Genomic DNA, 21215 nt, shown 5'->3' on the forward strand with positions numbered 1-21215 from the left:
GATATTTTCTGTTTTCTCTAAAGAGATCAAATTCTTGCAGATTTGTGTAAAGATTGTGAGGTCAGAGGTCAACTACTTGAATATTTGCTTTCCCACAATACAACAGAGAACAAGTCACTGCTGTCATGTGACTGTGGAATGCCAAGGTAATAGACAATTTAAAGGGGTGTACCATTTGAATTCAATTTGTTTTCATTTGTGGCGATTGACAATGTACAAGTTTTTCAGAAGAACAGCTGTTATTGCATCATAATTTGGGGGCAGTGCCCTCATTGTTGAACGTAACCTTCAAGTCAGCAGTTTGCTGCATTCACTGTTATGTTATAAGCCATTATCCGCTGAAAGCCTCTACCGATAGCTGAAAAAAATGAGAAAAATAGCGTTGGCAGGTGATGGGTCAATCTCAGTCAACATGTGAAAATGATATACATGTATCTAGTAAAGTTGCAGAACGGCAACTGTATGGCGTTGCTGTCATTAACCTAAGTGTTCGCAGGTAACACCTCCAACCCTTAAAGAATGCACATGTACATGTAACCTCAACTGGTATTTCTGTACAGCAACATGGTTTATAATATTTTCAAAATAAAAACTCTTTTGCATAATGAGATCAGTTTCCCATTGACGATGCAACCACAATGGCTGAAAATGCATTTCTTGTAGTAGTTGGCTAATTCATGAGATGTATGCTAGATTACAATCTGCTAAACAAACCAACTTTTGATGTTGTCTGATAAGTGATGTATCTTGTACGATGTATTGATTGGCACTGGTGATAAAGTCAAGTTCATTGTTAGTAAATCCTACCAGTGTGTTAAAGAAGATTCACAAGTCTCTGTTGGTGCTTCAAAGCTGCAAGCTGCTTGTCAGTGAAGAAAAAACGTTTTGTTTGGCTGTGAAATTTGTGTTCAGCACATCCAAGCTGAATGAAATGAGTCAATTTATGTTTTGACATTGTTTAACACTTGTATCATTATGACATTCAAAGAGTTAACCTAAGTGCATTGTGGTCCATTTTCAGACCAGAAGCTAACCAGTATATCTGGCCGAATGAGGAGACAATGAAGACAATCATTAAATCTACAGTTTTATCAGATCACAAAGAACACATCCTTTCAATTTGCAAGAAATACAGGTAATTAGTCCCCCTTCGAAAACAGGGACTTATGTTTTGACCTCTGTTCGTCTGTGTGTATTTTTGGGCTGTTTACTGATGGACTTTATTTAAACTTGGTTTGACTAGCGGTCATTTTGTTTTAATAAATGGGCTTTTAGAGCCATATCTCTGACAGGCTTTGAGTGATTATGTTCAAATTTTGTATATTCATTATACATGTATTCAAAATGGCTGATTTTGTTTTAATTAATGCTGTTCCAGAGCAATATCTTTCAATACTCGTTTGACAATCAGAGTCCTGGCTGTTTAAAACTGAAATTGGTTATTTTGATACTATGTTTGAGTTATAGAAAGGAATGTGGAGACTTTGATTTTAGAGTTGTATTACTGGATACAGTGAAAGGTACACAGCTTTACCTTTGTACTATATAAACATATTTATAAAAAATTGTGAATACGAATAATTAGCTATGTCCATATTGTGTGCTCGTGCCTTCACATGACATAGAAACATGTCACCACCCACTTTCAAAATGAGGTGATTGCTGATCACATAATAATGTCTCAATACTCTTTCTGGATTGGTCAATTTAAATTCTAACATTCATTTTGATTTATAAAAATATATATTCATAAAACGTTTATAACGACCCCAGTTTTATGCCCTTCACTGTATATTGTTGATATCTTTTGGTCTATGAGTTGTATATACCATTTACCAAATGCTTATATTTCCGTAGATTCAGTTGTGTTCGAGTGTGGCCGATGTGAAGCTTTCCTTTTTGGAATGGGTTATGTTAAAAAAAGTAATACATTAATACGTTAATTCATAACTTTATTTCAGTTATTGGTTTGGCTTTATCACCTTAAGCAGACATAATCTGTCCAAGACGGATTGGTTGTCGTATATTGTACAGCTAGCAGACGTTCATCTTGTACACCATCTCCTCACAGGTGAGTAGATTGTAAACATAAAACATTTTTCATGTCATCCTGCCATGCACTGCTGGAACAACTCATCAACGAGATTCTAACCAGTTTATGTTTATGTTTAACCGTTTTTTGATTGGTTCACATGACTCGCATATCATGCATTGCTACAACTTTATAAATCCAGCTATTTCTGTTTATATTCAGATTTCTGAATAATCTGGGTCTCACCCATCGAGGCATTCTGGGCACTATGTACATATTAGAGTATTCATATGAATTTTAACTTTGGTCACAATTTGGGTGCTACATTTTGCCCATTTTCATGTATTTTTCTGTAACTTTTTTTGTTTATTTTGGACAAAATGGACATCCTTAATCACCAGTTGCCGTCTGTAACATTTTGGTTTTATTTTGAGATTTGTGATATAACTTGATTTTTGTGCTACACGGATTACAGGGATTGCTGTAGTTTCATAGATTTTGGTTATCTTGATTTTACAGAAATATCCTTATCATCGGTAGAATGGAAATTAATTCTTGAATTATTCCAAAAGATGTACCAGACAGACAATGACAATGCTTGGAAGTATGTCTGTTTACATTGTGGAACTACGCTACTAACATCCAACCAAGTTGTGAATCGCACACTAACCTGGCAGAGTTTAGCCGAGTTATTAGTCAAATATACCGGGATACAGACGTCTCTGGAATTATTACAACAAGTACAAGTACCTGAAAATTCACTTTCTGTAGAATTTTTTCAAAACTGTATTTTCTCAGCAACAATAGACTATCATCAAAGGTAAGAAACTCACTTGTATATTATCAGTAACAGTAATTAAAGTTGCCAGTACTTATCTTATATTTCAATTTCTTTCCAAAAACTGTTAGTGTAGGTTCGAGTCTTTCGTCCTTTCTTTGACCTCTTTTGACTGATTGTGTTCACAAGACAGGATATTAAAAATGGGCTTCATGTGCTTATCATTTTTTCTCCATGAATTTAAAGATCAGTACTTGTTACAAATCTTGTTACTTAGACACTACCTGGTTTATTGTTGCATGCAAAGAGTTTATTGGACTTCTGCATATCATTTATTTCATGATATGATATGATTCAAGGCCAAATAGTGGCAATTTTTATGTAAAAAATTCATTAAAATCAAGCATTTTTGCCATTCCAGATTAGAATCTTGTTCATACAGTCAGCTATTGTCCATCTAGGTATATACATTGAATATATATATATAACAGGACCCTAATGTTTTTTAGATCAGATTCAAAATGGCCGAATACAAATGCTGTTTTAGAGCCATGTCTCTGACATACATGCGCATTAACCAATCACAATCAATCTTTTCATCAACATTATACATCATATCTTTTGATTCATGTTCTAATTCAAAATAGCTGACTTATTTCAGTTTTGTTTACTATTTCACTTACGAAGACTTGTTTATTTCAAAACAGGATTATTGTTCATGGAATCTTAGAAAAAATTGACACATATCTGTGGTCAAAAAGAACCAACTTGCTGCATTCCAGTCTTATGTACAGTGCCATGAAAGAAATGAGGCAAAGCATAGCGCCCTCGGTAGGCCAAATGCATGATTTGGTAAGTTTATATTCTAGAGCATAATTAAATAATAACTTTGTAAGCTTCCAGAAAAATCTTCATAATCATTTTTTATTTTTTATGTCGGATGAAAAACTTAATTCCTTTAGTTTTTTTCAAACCCGCCACCCCCCACCCCCACCCCCACTGAAACTTAATTGATAAATATTGGTCATGGCGTCAGACTACATTCACGTGACCATTAAATACAAATTGATAACCGGACAGTAGTATGGCATAGCAGTTGATTGTCAGGTGGGTGTAAAAAGACTTTACAAATGCACCTCATTTGACGCACATATTTACACTCGAACCAAACCATTTTCTCGTCTTGGATGTTTTTTTTTTTTCATTTTCTGTTATTTCTGTCCATGATTGGATAGAAAAAAAACGAACTACAAATACTCCAAGATTTTTTTTACTTCATTGAAAAATAAAATCGTTTTTGTAGGATGGAAACTTTTTGAGGTCAAACCCCCCACCCCCACCCCCCACCCCAAACTAAAGCAAACAAGTTTTTTATCCAACATCGATCTTTTGACGTCGTCCCTAACTCGCCCATAGTTACTCAATTTGTGTTTGTATACATACATACTTTGAAAGCTTGAGAAGACAGACACAGCTGTAAAAAATTGTTTGTTTGGACTATGTGGTGAGGGAATTGTGTATGCCAAGGTAAAACAAGAGTAACCCACATGTGCGGATCACTGTATCTTGCTGAAATTGCTGTGCTTTGTAAGATGAAAAACTATACAAAAAACATACTTCAGAATTATTTTATCAATATCAAAAATATGGATCACTGAAATCAGAAATTTATTTTTATGAGATTAATAATGTAACTGGTGGTTGAGGAGTTCACCCCTATTTTGTAAATTGGTGGCATTGTTTCAGGTTATTGAAATGTGGTCAAAATGGTATAATTGGTTGTAATTTTTGTTGTTTATTGTAGAACAAATCCTCAGCCTCTGGGCTAAGCATCTGATCCTTTTATGAACACCACCACCACCCGTACTCCCACCTTGGCGCAGTATTTATTTAATCTTAAACTGAGTTTATCTGATTGTTTTTATTTGTTCCACAGACAAAGGCTAATTGTGACAGTTTACAATTAACGATGGAAGAAACTGACATCCATTGGGGAATATCATCAAAGATTGACAGGTCAGAATCTGCGTAATATGAATTCTTTAAATTTGTTAAATGTTCGCAGTCTGAAATTTTCACTCTGCTCCAGGGGCAAGGTACCAATAGTTATGCTATGTTTCATTATAGGGATTGTGTAATCTGTGGGGTTTCCTTATCAAATCCCATCCATCAGATGGATTCCTCTGTTTTGGTGGCAAAATGTGGTAAGTTTTTTTACTGTGTTTAAAATATTTGCATTTTTGTTGAGTGGCAAGTCCTGACTAGGTGGCCATCTTGTTTTTTTTTTATTTTAGTGCATTTATTTCGCACTTTTTATTGGCCAAGTCTGGTTTTTGAAATCCATTGTTACTCATTAAATATTATCATTTTTGCTGTATAAAAGATGACTGTCAGCCATTTTAATAATTAGGAAATTTATAATATATAGTCTTTGTTTTGGGCCATTTCTTGAGAAAGCAGTGAAGACTGTGTTGACAGCAGCTCTCTTACAAAGCACCTCCAAAGTATTTGCATTTCCAGAATTGAGAAATGAGAAATACTCTATTTTAAAAATTATTGACAATGACTTTGTATAATTGTTAATTCTCTCATTGGCTTTCAGGGCATATTTTCCACAGACGGTGTCTCCCCGGTATGATATGCATCATTTGCTACCCAACATAATGGTAATACCGATATCATCAAAATAAATCACTGACGTTGGGATTAACAATAAGAAAATAAGCTGATAATCCTGGAAAGAAGACTTAGAGACTTCTTTATAGTCACTCTCAGTAAATTCTTACCATCACTAACAACTGCCATTAGTCATCTGCATTCAGCCAAAATAAAGGAGGATATGTTTTCTTAAGTTGTCAAGTCAAAATTCAATACTTAATTTAATATCAGGCCAATCAAGTTACTCTTTCTCTTCAGTGGGTGACATGCCAGTGTTCAAAATGAGAGATGCTTATGTGAAGGTGTTGCATATCCCATGATTCACCAATGCAAGGTTGAGTTCTTGAATTGCCTTGTTCTCTACTTTGTTTACTCATGTATGAAGCCTGGTTTAACAAAGTGTATATTTTATTAATATTAACCTTATTAATCCACCAGGTCACTAGTATACTGTAAACCATTGAAAGCATCAACAGGAATGTTTGTAATTTTATATTTTGAAGCGTAAATAACTACTACCAAATTTTCTTAATTTCCCTGATGATTAAAATAGAACTGCTTATTATCTGTCATTGCCATAGCAACTACTTATTCATGTATGTTTCCACTACTGCCAATGAATTGTTATGTACATTTTGAATTTAAATGGTGCTAATTTAAAAGAATTTTGTATTATTGACTTTTTATACATGTGCCTTAGACAGTTATAGAGAGAACATTTCACATCATACACTTTATTTTCATGAACACGAAAAGTTCAGCTGACTTTGTTGTGAATGCATTTACAGCAGAAATCTATCCAGCTCAACAGTGCAAAGTAAACGGCGTGAAACATTTTGTATTAGTTGATTTATTAATTGGAAATTTATCAAATGTACAGCTGGCATAAAATTTTATCGATAAGAATCTGCCGTCAAATGCGTGTCACATGTTTATGAACACAACTAACGTCAACTATATTTATAATATCATCGGCGACATTATCTCTGACTTTCTTTATTTTTGCCCATTTAATTCAATAACTGTTGAACCACACTGATTTTTGCTTTAATGTGCATAAGTATACATACCCAGTATCATGCTTGATAATTATCGATAATGTTTGAAATCGTCTTACAAGTCAAGTATTTAATATATTTATCTTAATGCTATTAACATTTACTGGGGAACCAGAGTGATTGAAATTTGCACAAGACTCCACATCATGTTCGATAGGCATGTTGGCCGGTGCAATGCATTTATCATGTGTAAAAAATGTTTGTTTACCTGGTAAGCAAAGTTTCCAACGATTGTTATGGGTCTGGTATTAAAGGGTTGTGGTCACCTTGCTGTGTCGTGTTTTATATTGTCTCATAACACCTTGTACAATACCCAAAATTCCATCGATTGTTATGGGTCTGGTATTAAAGGGTGGTGGTCACCTTGCTGTGTCGTGTTTTATATTGTCTCATAACACCGTGTACAATACCCAAAATTCCATCGATTGTTATGGGTCTGGTATTAAAGGGTGGTGGTCACCTTGCTGTGTCGTGTTTTATATTGTCTCATAACACCGTGTACAATACCCAAAATTCCATCGATTGTTATGGGTCTGGTATTAAAGGGTAATGGTCACCTTGCTGTGTCGTGTTTTATATTGTCTCATAACACCGTGTACAATACCCAAAATTCCATCGATTGTTATGGGTCTGGTATTAAAGGGTAATGGTCACCTTGCTGTGTCGTGTTTTATATTGTCTCATAACACCTTGTACAATACCCAAAATTCCATCGATTGTTATGGGTCTGGTATTAAAGGGTGGTGGTCACCTTGCTGTGTTGTGTTTTATATTGTCTCATAACACCTTGTACAATACCCAAAATTCCATCGATTGTTATGGGTCTGGTATTAAAGGGTTGTGGTCACCTTGCTGTGTTGTGTTTTATATTGTCTCATAACACCTTGTACAATACCCAAAATTCCATCGATTGTTATGGGTCTGGTATTAAAGGGTGGTGGTCACCTTGCTGTGTTGTTTTATATTGTCTCATAACACCTTGTACAATACCCAAAATTCCATCGATTGTTATGGGTCTGGTATTAAAGGGTGGTGGTCACCTTGCTGTGTCGTGTTTTATATTGTCTCATAACACCGTGTACAATACCCAAAATTCCATCGATTGTTATGGGTCTGGTATTAAAGGGTGGTGGTCACCTTGCTGTGTCGTGTTTTATATTGTCTCATAACACCGTGTACAATACCCAAAATTCCATCGATTGTTATGGGTCTGGTATTAAAGGGTAATGGTCACCTTGCTGTGTCGTGTTTTATATTGTCTCATAACACCGTGTACAATACCCAAAATTCCATTGATTGTTATGGGTCTGGTATTAAAGGGTTGTGGTCACCTTGCTGTGTCATGTTTTATATTGTCTCATTACACCGTGTACAATACCCAAAATTCCATTGATTGTTATGGGTCTGGTATTAAAGGGTTGTGGTCACCTTGCTGTGTCGTGTTTTATATTGTCTCATTACACCGTGTACAATACCCAAAATTCCATCGATTGTTATGGGTCTGGTATTAAAGGGTTGTGGTCACCTTGCTGTGTCGTGTTTTATATTGTCTCATAACACCTTGTACAATACCCAAAATTCCATCGATTGTTATGGGTCTGGTATTAAAGGGTGGTGGTCACCTTGCTGTGTCGTGTTTTATATTGTCTCATAACACCGTGTACAATACCCAAAATTCCATCGATTGTTATGGGTCTGGTATTAAAGGGTGGTGGTCACCTTGCTGTGTCATGTTTTATATTGTCTCATAACACCTTGTACAATACCCAAAATTCCATCGATTGTTATGGGTCTGGTATTAAAGGGTGGTGGTCACCTTGCTGTGTCATGTTTTATATTGTCTCATAACACCGTGTACAATACCCAAAATTCCATCGATTGTTATGGGTCTGGTATTAAAGGGTGGTGGTCACCTTGCTGTGTCGTGTTTTATATTGTCTCATAACACCTTGTACAATACCCAAAATTCCATCGATTGTTATGGGTCTGGTATTAAAGGGTGGTGGTCACCTTGCTGTGTCATGTTTTATATTGTCTCATAACACCTTGTACAATACCCAAAATTCCATCGATTGTTATGGGTCTGGTATTAAAGGGTGGTGGTCACCTTGCTGTGTCATGTTTTATATTGTCTCATAACACCGTGTACAATACCCAAAATTCCATCGATTGTTATGGGTCTGGTATTAAAGGGTGGTGGTCACCTTGCTGTGTCGTGTTTTATATTGTCTCATAACACCTTGTACAATACCCAAAATTCCATCGATTGTTATGGGTCTGGTATTAAAGGGTGGTGGTCACCTTGCTGTGTCATGTTTTATATTGTCTCATAACACCTTGTACAATACCCAAAATTCCATCGATTGTTATGGGTCTGGTATTAAAGGGTGGTGGTCACCTTGCTGTGTCATGTTTTATATTGTCTCATAACACCTTGTACAATACCCAAAATTCCATCGATTGTTATGGGTCTGGTATTAAAGGGTGGTGGTCACCTTGCTGTGTCGTGTTTTATATTGTCTCATAACACCGTGTACAATACCCAAAATTCCATCGATTGTTATGGGTCTGGTATTAAAGGGTGGTGGTCACCTTGCTGTGTCATGTTTTATATTGTCTCATAACACCGTGTACAATACCCAAAATTCCATCGATTGTTATGGGTCTGGTATTAAAGGGTGGTGGTCACCTTGCTGTGTCGTGTTTTATATTGTCTCATAACACCGTGTACAATACCCAAAATTCCATCGATTGTTATGGGTCTGGTATTAAAGGGTGGTGGTCACCTTGCTGTGTCATGTTTTATATTGTCTCATAACACCGTGTACAATACCCAAAATTCCATCGATTGTTATGGGTCTGGTATTAAAGGGTGGTGGTCACCTTGCTGTGTCATGTTTTATATTGTCTCATAACACCGTGTACAATACCCAAAATTCCATCGATTGTTATGGGTCTGGTATTAAAGGGTGGTGGTCACCTTGCTGTGTCGTGTTTTATATTGTCTCATAACACCGTGTACAATACCCAAAATTCCATCGATTGTTATGGGTCTGGTATTAAAGGGTGGTGGTCACCTTGCTGTGTCGTGTTTTATATTGTCTCATAACACCGTGTACAATACCCAAAATTCCATCGATTGTTATGGGTCTGGTATTAAAGGGTGGTGGTCACCTTGCTGTGTCATGTTTTATATTGTCTCATAACACCGTGTACAATACCCAAAATTCCATCGATTGTTATGGGTCTGGTATTAAAGGGTGGTGGTCACCTTGCTGTGTCATGTTTTATATTGTCTCATAACACCGTGTACAATACCCAAAATTCCATCGATTGTTATGGGTCTGGTATTAAAGGGTGGTGGTCACCTTGCTGTGTCGTGTTTTATATTGTCTCATAACACCGTGTACAATACCCAAAATTCCATCGATTGTTATGGGTCTGGTATTAAAGGGTGGTGGTCACCTTGCTGTGTCGTGTTTTATATTGTCTCATAACACCGTGTACAATACCCAAAATTCCATCGATTGTTATGGGTCTGGTATTAAAGGGTGGTGGTCACCTTGCTGTGTCATGTTTTATATTGTCTCATAACACCGTGTACAATACCCAAAATTCCATCGATTGTTATGGGTCTGGTATTAAAGGGTTGTGGACACCTTGCTGTGTCGTGTTTTATATTGTCTCATAACACCTTGTACAATACCCAAAATTCCATCGATTGTTATGGGTCTGGTATTAAAGGGTTGTGGACACCTTGCTGTGTCGTGTTTTATATTGTCTCATAACACCTTGTACAATACCCAAAATTCCATCGATTGTTATGGGTCTGGTATTAAAGGGTTGTGGACACCTTGCTGTGTCGTGTTTTATATTGTCTCATAACACCTTGTACAATACCCAAAATTCCATCGATTGTTATGGGTCTGGTATTAAAGGGTTGTGGACACCTTGCTGTGTCGTGTTTTATATTGTCTCATAACACCTTGTACAATACCCAAAATTCCATCGATTGTTATGGGTCTGGTATTAAAGGGTTGTGGACACCTTGCTGTGTTGTGTTTTATATTGTCTCATAACACCGTGTACAATACCCAAAATTCCATCGATTGTTATGGGTCTGGTATTAAAGGGTTGTGGACACCTTGCTGTGTCGTGTTTTATATTGTCTCATAACACCTTGTACAATACCCAAAATTCCATCGATTGTTATGGGTCTGGTATTAAAGGGTTGTGGACACCTTGCTGTGTTGTGTTTTATATTGTCTCATAACACCGTGTACAATACCCAAAATTCAAACATGCACTGCACAGCGACCACCACTCTTGTGTTTCTTTTTGAAGCATACATAGTTCTTCATATAACATATCAATATTTTATACGGTAGAAAAGATGGAGCTGACTCACCAAATAGATCTTTCAACTTAGGCTTGTTTATTTTTGCAAAATTTGTTGCTGATAATTTTACCAATAAATTATCCAGAGTCACCGCACCACATTGAATCAACAAATAAACAAGCGTTGTGGCAATGAGTATATTCATCATGTTCTTAATGGATTGGTTTTCTACCCATCAGAACAAGGCACATGATTTCTGATTGGCTATACTTGAGTCAAAGCATGTACACAAGGCAGTTTTTGATTCATTGAACAAGCCTGTCAACAAACAAGCTGGTCTGTGATTGGTCTGACTGTTACTGGTTAGATAGCCAATCAGGGCACAATCTTGTGAGCAACCTCACAATGACTCGTATTTTGGTGGTGTTATATTCAAGCAACCTTATCATATTATTCAAGACATGTTTAATTCTATTTTGTTTTCCAGAAATCAAAATTTTGTTTCAAGTTATTTCATTAATTTGTTTAAGTGATGCTAGTATTACCCAGAATTCTTTCTGCATCATGGTTGATATGTTTTTTCATGCAACATATACAATGCTTGTAAAATAGTTTGTGTACACAAAATTTGAAAGCATGGATTGATTTTCTTTTTTAGAACTCGGTATGTGCAATAAAACACAAGAGTTGTGAAAGAATTATTTTAAAATGATCAAATGATTGTGTGTGTTTTTATTATCCGAGGGGAGCAGTGTGTATTTGTAACTGTTGTATTGATGTCTGGTGAATCTCTCGACACTAATCGTCTGTCATTACCCATAAGCCTAGGTGGTTTTCAGTGTAGAATATTAGTTGTAAAAATTCTCACCAATGTCACTAAGTATTTCTATTTTCTGTTACTAGTGATATCTGAATTGGCAAAACAAAAAGTGATGTCGGAGTACAAATCCTAGAGGATTCTGGGTAATTGATATACTGCTGTATTGCAGACTGACAGAATGTAAAATTAATATGCAAATTAGTTAGTTGTTGCCTGGTAACTGGATCACACTCCAATAGTGTTGACTTTTTGCTCATTAACAATGTAAATTTATTTGCAACATGAAGGGGACATAGGAGTCACACTATCATCCATTGTTTGGAAAATTTGCATATTGAGATTAGTACTTTCACAACCACAAACCCTTTCTCTCTTTTATCCATTGTTTGGAAAATTTTCATATTAAGATTAGTACTTTCACAACCACAAACCCTTTCTCTTTTATCCATTGTTTGGAAAATTTGTATACCCGGTATTGAGATTAGTACTTTCACAACCACAAACCCTTTCTCTTGTATTTTATATATAACCAGCCAATTGATGAGTGCAGTGTGCCTTTTAAATCCAATTACAGGGAGCTCAGGAACTGTATGCTCAGTCTGTATGAAGGGGGTAGCAAATAGTTAACGCATGATTCGTTGGATGCAGTTAGATTGGCAAGTTCTTAACAGTCAGAACCAAACTTCTTTTTCGTGGGTTAACTGAGTTTCGTCTTTTGGGTGTGTATTTTGACAACTGAAAAGTAAAGTTTCATTTTGCAATATAAGATCTGACACAGAGATAAACCTTTCTAATAAATTACACCCTCAAAGCGTTCTCTGATGTATTTGCTGGTATCTAGTGGATGGAAATAGAAAAAAAATATATGAAAAAAAATAGGATCTTATTTTAATGAAATTGCTTCAAAAACTTTAGTGTATTCAATAAATAAGTGTTGCCGGATTTGGTCAATTCTACAACTAGCACTCAAATCAAGTTGTGATAGAGTATATTAGGAGTTAGGGTTGTGGGGTGTAATAGTGTATACCACAACTCTTAATTTAGGCTTGCCTAAGTGTTCTACAACCACCTAACTATCAGTACTTAGACGACTATCACAATATTTCACACCCAAGATTATAGCTCACAATTGATAGCCTTTCTATTTCAGGCTACGTATAGTGCTTTTAAAAAAAATTGATCAAATTCCAGACATAGTGACATTGCCCATATACATTTGTAGTGATGGAGTGATAAACATTTTGTTGGTGGAAAATGACAGTCACTACTCGTCACAGGTGGTCTTATATAAAGGTTACTTACATGTAAATTGCATTGAGACTGAGCTTAGGTGGTCACTAACACAGGTTTTATTGTACATTATTAAACTGAACTATGCACAATAATACTGTAAATTACTTTCATTTTACAATAAACAAATTGTCAAACAGCTAATTTTCATTGAGATAATAAATACACATCGACTGATACAGCCATATTGAAGTGGGAGGCCTGTCACCTGCGCACGCGTGGGAACTAAGTCCCAAACGACAATAACACGCTTTAAAAACGCAAAGACTCATGGGTAAACGCTTGTTTGTAAACAATGACATGCTATGGCCATTTGCTGCATGTGCAGGTGACGACTCCCTCGCTTTAACTAATGTGAATTTCAATAATTCTATTCAATGATCAAATTTTAATTGAAAATTATTCTGTTTATAGTACAGATATTACATATACCAGAAATATTGGTTCAACACACTTTGTTTACAACTAGACATGGTCAAAAAAATGCATGCTGTATTTTCTCTATCAGCAGCAAATGCACTTGCGTAAATTACAGATGTGTTTCTATAGTCAAAATAATCTTTAAAGGCCCAATTCACTTGCCCTGGGCAAGTGTGAATTGGAGGTGTGGCTATTCTAATGCATAGTATTAATCACTTGCATAGCCTATGATGCATCCTGTTTCAGCAGTCCAACATCACGTGACTTTGATTGACAATAGTAATTATTCAAGATTAGTCGCGCATCCCTTTCCCCGGTTCATGTTTTTTACTTTTATCCGCCAAAATCTCAGCTCGTACACTATTTATTGTCATAAATACTACACACAGTCACTGCTGTGATATTCATAGTCACATGCATCCACTTTGGCACGACATAATAGACATGTAAGTTCGAGAAAACGCGTTTTTACTGGAGCTTGGCTGGAGCTGTTTACTACAGCGTAACAAGCAAGGAAATAATCCCTATTGTTTAGGAGCGTATTTATAGTATACCTGGGCCTTTAAATGTAATTACCTAGAGAAAAGATGAGTTGAGTGAGGCGAGGAAACCCCCTCTGAGAATTGTTATTGTGGTCCTCATGATAGTGGATTACAGATATACTAGACTTTTGTTCTTAAAAATGCAATCAAACTCCAAAAACTGATAGCAAAAATTAAATGGTTATTTAAAATAGAACAGTGGATTGTTACTGTGGAGTAAACACTTGAAAATGACATGCTTTTGTAATACAGTACATACATGTACGATATATCCATTGTATTGGTATGCACAAACAAAGGTTTTAATTTGTTAGAAAAAAATTCTTTCCTTAGTAATAATAATAATAATACAGATTTATTACACCGTAATGAAATTACAAATTCATTTTTGGCTGAAAGTAATAAAAGGTAAGGTAAAAAGGTAAGTAAAAAAAAAAAAATGTTAAAATACCATAAGATTAGGTAGTAAAAAATTAATGTAGTTTGTGCTTTTTCAAAACACACTTTCAGATACTGTGACACATGTCCAATTAGTTTAGGATGGTTAGTATTAATAATGATAATAAACTTGTTGATATTGTTTTCAGAATGGAAAGCAGGGATTTCCTTAGTAAATTCAGAGTACATAATATCCCTTTCATCGGTGTAGCAGCTACAGTCTGTAATGAAATAAACTTCATCTTCCATACTGCAGTGCCACTCCTACACTTTAGTTTTCTGGTAGAGTACATTACTAGAAACAGTCAGGAGATCAATATTATACAGGTCTTTAATTTTGTTAATGTCTTCCAACCATGATCCTTTATAGCAGTTGTTTTCAAGTTCTTTAACTGCATGGAAAGTAAAATTAATTGGACCATTGTTTCTAATGTTTTGGTAGTACATGACAGCTTGAATTTGAATCTTTGAAATTAAAGGTAGCCTGCCAGTTTCAAGCCTACAGCCTATTGTACTACTTCTATTATTAATATTCAAAATGTGCCTGCAATATTTTAGGTGAAATTTTTCAGTAACAGTGGTGTTCCACTTTTCTGTCTTAACCGATATACCCCATAACTCAGATGCATATAGTAAAATAGGTAGTTGTAAACATTTCAAAATGTTTTGTCTTAGGTTTAAAATTGTTATCATAAATATTAGCCATCAATCATTCTGCTTTTCTAGCCTTATTTGAGAGTCTCTTCATAGTTTTGTTTAGGGAGCCATTGCTGCTTAATGCGACACCCAAGCATGTGAATATCTTGGAATGGTTACAAAGATTACTAACAATATTCTACAAAATAGAAATTTCTTATGAATTATTATGCAAGGGAAAATCTCCATTTTGTTTATGTTTTTTCCCACATATATCTGACTTTAGGTCAAATACAATAAATGATGTGTTTTCTGGTACCGAACCATGCCCAGAATTTGTATGCCATCGAGACATTGTTGTGGCCTATTACTTTGTTTGTCAAATTTCTACTGGAGTAATTCTATCTAAGTAATATGATTTACATTATTTATAAATGTAAAATACCATAATAGTCACAATAATATTAGGTTATTACAATGATACCTCAAAGTATGCACAAAGACAGTACAGCTGGAGTATTGTCCGACGTGCAGCAGAGGTCGATGCGCGGCGTACTGTCTGAGTGCATACTTTGAGGTATTCTCGTAATAACCTAATTATTATACATCTTTTCTTTCCAAGGGTATACCATGGGATTGCCAAAATCCAAAATGTTTAGAACAGAATCAGTGAACTTCTTTGTATGGAGTCCGGTCAAACTCTGGTGGCAGCCATGATTGTTTTTATTATAGAGGACGCTTACGTGCATAATCATTCCATATTTGGAATTCACATTTCCTAATATGGTAGGATGAAAATACCCCATAAGATACCGCAAAATTTCTGAGGTGACCCAAGGAGTTTAAAACATCCTAGATTGTGTTACTCTAACTAACTAAAATAAGGCATCTGCAACAATGCACAAGTTGTTACAATCTGTTTTTCTGGCATTTGAGGCAAGTCTACCCAAGATTGAGAGGAAGAGTCAAACATGCAGACAGAGTCAGTAGCGAGCATATCCTCAGAACTATCATGGCCACCGCAAACGAATATGTCACCTTTTATATTGCATACACCAGCACCTATTCTCAGAATTGGAATTTGTGGAAATGTAGACTCTTTGGTGTATACATCATGACTTGTATTATATGGAATGACAACTGCTGTGTTATTCAATGCTTGCACTTCAATTCTGTCTTCTTTTTTTATCTCGATACACGGAATACATTCTTTCTGGTTTGCAACTTCAATTCTAAACACAGATCTCCATATATCACATTCCGTATCAAGTCGTAACACCTTCAGCAACCCAGAACCATAACATACAACGTAGATATATCTATCTTTGGTAGCCACTGCATGTAGTATGCAACCTGGCTCTTCCGGCAGTGGCTGCTTCTCTACCCAACAGCTAGTGCTACCAGGGTCCAACATTTCAACAGTCAAACCAGACTGAAAGGAATTACGGTGAAGTGCGTCAACACCCTGAATTGCTTCACCTCCAATTAAATATACTTTTCCACAACACACCAGGGCTTTACCGAATGTATAATGATATTTGGGACTAGAAGGTAAATTGACATGGTGGTCTGTCAAAGGATCATACATATATGATAACGCCTTAATTACTACATGGTCACCACTATCAGGTACATCCCAACCAGAACAAAATGAAAGCAGTCGATTTCCCAGTCCTACAGCAAGTTCATCAAAAATTGTATCACAATCAACTTCAAGTTGCGATAAGTATATCCAGTACCTTTCTTCAAGCAAATATCCAAGTAATGGTCCACCATTACTTTGGCATAAACAAACAACTACATCTACCAATCTAGCTGGCCGTGGTTTGAACACTTCCACATCAGGGCTTGTGTCGGGTGACGAAGTGAAATTTAGCACATCTGTGACATACTTTCTACTTTCGTGGTTATGCTGAACAAGTGATTCTTTCTGTATGCGGCCAGTTAAGTACTGCGTGTCAACCTGGCTAAGGTGTAGCTTACAGAACAATCTGGAGAAATCCTTTTCCCGTTCCTTTCGAGCATGATTGACCCATTTTAAAAGAAACTCAAACAAATCTTCCTCCTTCCTAACAGCCAGATTAGCATGTGCTAATATATCACATACCGAGTTAGCAGAAAGTTGCATCAACAGTGGCTCACATTCTTTGTCTTGTAAAACTTCGGAAAAACGATACGCCAAAACTCGTAGTGATTTGACTCTGAGACATGGAAAATCTTTCTCACCAAAGTACGGCTGTAATATTTGCAGTGCCCACAGACAAGTACGTGCATCCAGACGATCAATGACAAAATTCTCACACTTGCGCTTCAGTGTTGTTAATAATAGGTGGTCAGCACCTCTTATTATATCCTCTACGGTATCCATGGAAAGTGTGATAACTCCAGTATACATGTAATTCAATATGGCCTCCATACCTTCAACTGAAGTACACTCGAGCTCAACCTTACCGGTCTGGGCCTCCCTCCAGTTGCAACGTAAAAGTGATTCGAAGTAAGGACTGCAAGCAACCAGCATACATTTGTGGGCGTTGAATTCGTGCTTGTCAACAACTAGAGTCATATCACAGAGTACTCCATTTTTTCGTTGGTCGTTCAGGTGTGAAAGAATGTCGTTATTAAATTTTAAACGATGTAGAATTTCATATTCATCGACCTTTTCCTGGTCCTTCAAATTTTCCAGATAAACAAACTCGTCCGCCATTTTTACAGAAACAGCGCCATCAAGCTCTTTCAGCATGACAAAATGAGTGTCACAAGCAACGTAATATTACCATAATTGGTAACTCGGCTGAAGCTAGCAGACACTCCCAGCAGACAGTGGAAGCTAGCAGACACACTGGCAGCCACAGTCTATAAGGCATAATAATGCTTTGAATCAAAGTTTATCACATCTTTTTGCATCACGTAATCATAGTTTGACATCAATATATTAATATAAATGGCTAATATTCATTTAAACAGAGAAATTCTAACAAATGTACTCACTCCCCCTGAAAGTGTATCTCTATGTGAGTGTATATAAACACTATTCCCAATATTTTTTGGGAAATATTGAGTGTGCACCTTATCGACTTATATGGTATGAAACATACATGTATTGACTACAATTTGTGATAGGTGACATTTAATAATTAGCAGACAATTTTAAAATATGGAAATCATAATTATGGTAGAACTGCTCTTTTTGCTAGCAGACACTAATTAAATCACAAATTACAGTTAAAATATTGAGTGTGCACCTTAACCACCTATGTGGTATGAAACATACATGTATGGACTACAATTTGTGATAGGTGACATTTAATAATTAGCAGACAATTTTAAAATATGGAAATCATAATTGTGGTGGAACTGCTCTTTTTGCTAGCAGACACTAATTAAGTCACTAATTACAGTAAAAATATTGAGTGTGCACCTTAACCACTTATGTTATATGAAACATACATGTATTGACTACCATTTGTGATAGGTGACATTTAATAATTAGCAGAAAATTTTAAAATATGGAAATCATAATTATGGTAGAACTGCCCTATCTATTTGCTAGCAGACACTAATTAAGTCACAAATTACAGTAAAAATATTGAGTGTGCACCTTAACCACTTATCTGGTATGAAACATACATGTATTGACTACAATTTGTAATAGGTGACATTTAATAATTAGCAGACAATTTTAAAATATGCAAATCATAATTGTGGTGGAACTGCCCTTTTTGCTAGCAGACACTAATTAAGTCACAAATTACAGTAAAAATATTGAGTGTGCACTTTAACCACTTATGTGGTATGAAACATACATGTATTGACTACAATTTGTGATAGGTGACATTTAATAATTAGCAGACAATTTTAAAATATGGAAATCATAATTGTGGTAGAACTGCCCTATCTATTTGCTAGCAGACACTAATTAAGTCACAAATTACAGTAAAAATATTGAGTGTGCACCTTAACCACTTATCTGGTATGAAACATACATGTATTGACTACAATTTGTAATAGGTGACATTTAATAATTAGCAGACAATTTTAAAATATGCAAATCATAATTGTGGTGGAACTGCCCTTTTTGCTAGCAGACACTAATTAAGTCACAAATTACAGTAAAAATATTGAGTGTGCACTTTAACCACTTATGTGGTATGAAACATACATGTATTGACTACAATTTGTGATAGGTGACATTTAATAATTAGCAGACAATTTTAAAATATGGAAATCATAATTGTGGTAGAACTGCCCTATCTATTTGCTAGCAGACACCAATTAAGTCACCAATTACAGTTAAAATATTGAGTGTGCACCTTAACCACTTATGTTATATGAAACATACATGTATTGACTACCATTTGTGATAGGTGACATTTAATAATTAGCAGAAAATTTTAAAATATGGAAATCATAATTGTGGTAGAACTGCCCTATCTATATGCTAGCAGACACTAATTAAGTCACTAATTACAGTAAAAATATTGAGTGTGCACCTTAACCACTTATGTGGTATGAAACATACATGTATTGACTACAATTTGTGATAGGTGACATTTAATAATTAGCAGACAATTTTAAAATATGGAAATCATAATTGTGGTGGAACTGCTCTTTTTGCTAGCAGACACTAATTAAGTCACAAATTACAGTAAAAATATTGAGTGTGCACCTTAACCACTTATCTGGTATGAAACATACATGTATTGACTACAATTTGTGATAGGTGACATTTAATAATTAGCAGACAATTTTAAAATATGGAAATCATAATTGTGGTGGAACTGCCCTTTTTGCTAGCAGACACTAATTAAGTCACAAATTACAGTAAAAATATTGAGTGTGCACTTTAACCACTTATGTGGTATGAAACATACATGTATTGACTACAATTTGTGATAGGTGACATTTAATAATTAGCAGACAATTTTAAAATATGGAAATCATAATTGTGGTAGAACTGCCCTATCTATTTGCTAGCAGACACCAATTAAGTCACCAATTACAGTTAAAATATTGAGTGTGCACCTTAACCACTTATGTTATATGAAACATACATGTATTGACTACCATTTGTGATAGGTGACATTTAATAATTAGCAGACAATTTTAAAATATGGAAATCATAATTGTGGTATAACTGCCCTATCTATATGCTAGCAGACACTAATTAAGTCACTAATTACAGTTAAAATATTGAGTGTGCACCTTAACCACTTATCTGGTTTGAAACATACATGTATTGACAACAATTTGTGATAGGTAACATTTAATAATTAGCAGACAATTTTAAAATATGGAAATCATAATTATGGTAGAACTGCCCTATCTATATGCTAGCAGACACTAATTAAGTCACTAATTACAGTAAAAATATTGAGTGTGCACATTAATCACCTATGTGGTATGAAACATACATGTATTGACTACAATTTGTGATAGGTGACATTTAATAATTAGCAGACAATTTTAAAATATGGAAATCATAATTGTGGTAGAACTGCCCTATCTATTTGCTAGCAGACACTAATTAAGTCACAAATTACAGTAAAAATATTGAGTGTGCACCTTAACCACTTATCTGGTATGAAACATACATGTATTGACTACAATTTGTAATAGGTGACATTTAATAATTAGCAGACAATTTTAAAATATGCAAATCATAATTGTGGTGGAACTGCCCTTTTTGCTAGCAGACACTAATTAAGTCACAAATTACAGTAAAAATATTGAGTGTGCACTTTAACCACTTATGTGGTATGAAACATACATGTATTGACTACAATTTGTGATAGGTGACATTTAATAATTAGCAGACAATTTTAAAATATGGAAATCATAATTGTGGTAGAACTGCCCTATCTATTTGCTAGCAGACACCAATTAAGTCACCAATTACAGTTAAAATATTGAGTGTGCACCTTAACCACTTATGTTATATGAAACATACATGTATTGACTACCATTTGTGATAGGTGACATTTAATAATTAGCAGAAAATTTTAAAATATGGAAATCATAATTGTGGTAGAACTGCCCTATCTATATGCTAGCAGACACTAATTAAGTCACTAATTACAGTAAAAATATTGAGTGTGCACCTTAACCACTTATGTGGTATGAAACATACATGTATTGACTACAATTTGTGATAGGTGACATTTAATAATTAGCAGACAATTTTAAAATATGGAAATCATAATTGTG

The 21215-nt window shown here is 35.2% G+C and overlaps 2 protein-coding genes across 2 annotated transcripts in view; one reads left to right on the forward strand and one right to left on the reverse strand.

The window, feature by feature from the left end:
- LOC102809991 (uncharacterized) overlaps positions 1-6797 on the forward strand; it is a 29030-nt gene extending 22233 nt beyond the window's left edge. Inside the window, exons 18-25 of the mRNA XM_006811522.3 lie at positions 24-146; positions 1022-1135; positions 1962-2071; positions 2552-2852; positions 3518-3662; positions 4747-4826; positions 4938-5014; positions 5413-6797. Of these exons, the coding sequence (XP_006811585.1) occupies positions 24-146; positions 1022-1135; positions 1962-2071; positions 2552-2852; positions 3518-3662; positions 4747-4826; positions 4938-5014; positions 5413-5474 (1012 nt within the window). The 3' untranslated portion in view covers positions 5475-6797. The remainder of the gene's footprint in view (positions 1-23; positions 147-1021; positions 1136-1961; positions 2072-2551; positions 2853-3517; positions 3663-4746; positions 4827-4937; positions 5015-5412) is intronic.
- A 9085-nt stretch (positions 6798-15882) lies between these two features.
- On the reverse strand, positions 15883-17715 carry LOC102809888 (kelch-like protein 11). The gene has a single exon (XM_006811521.1). The coding sequence runs from the start codon at positions 17713-17715 to the stop codon at positions 15883-15885; it is 1833 nt and encodes a 610-aa protein (XP_006811584.1).
- Positions 17716-21215: the final 3500 nt, after the last annotated feature.

Source organism: Saccoglossus kowalevskii, chromosome 19, assembly GCF_978046115.1.
Source record: "Saccoglossus kowalevskii chromosome 19, keSacKowa6.1, whole genome shotgun sequence".
In the NCBI taxonomy this organism is placed as follows: domain Eukaryota; kingdom Metazoa; phylum Hemichordata; class Enteropneusta; family Harrimaniidae; genus Saccoglossus; species Saccoglossus kowalevskii.

What these genes read in the sequence shown, in the direction of transcription:
- LOC102809888 (XM_006811521.1), bottom strand. Translation starts at nt 17,715, where the DNA reads ATGGCGGACGAGTTTGTTTATCTGGAAAATTTGAAGGACCAGGAAAAG.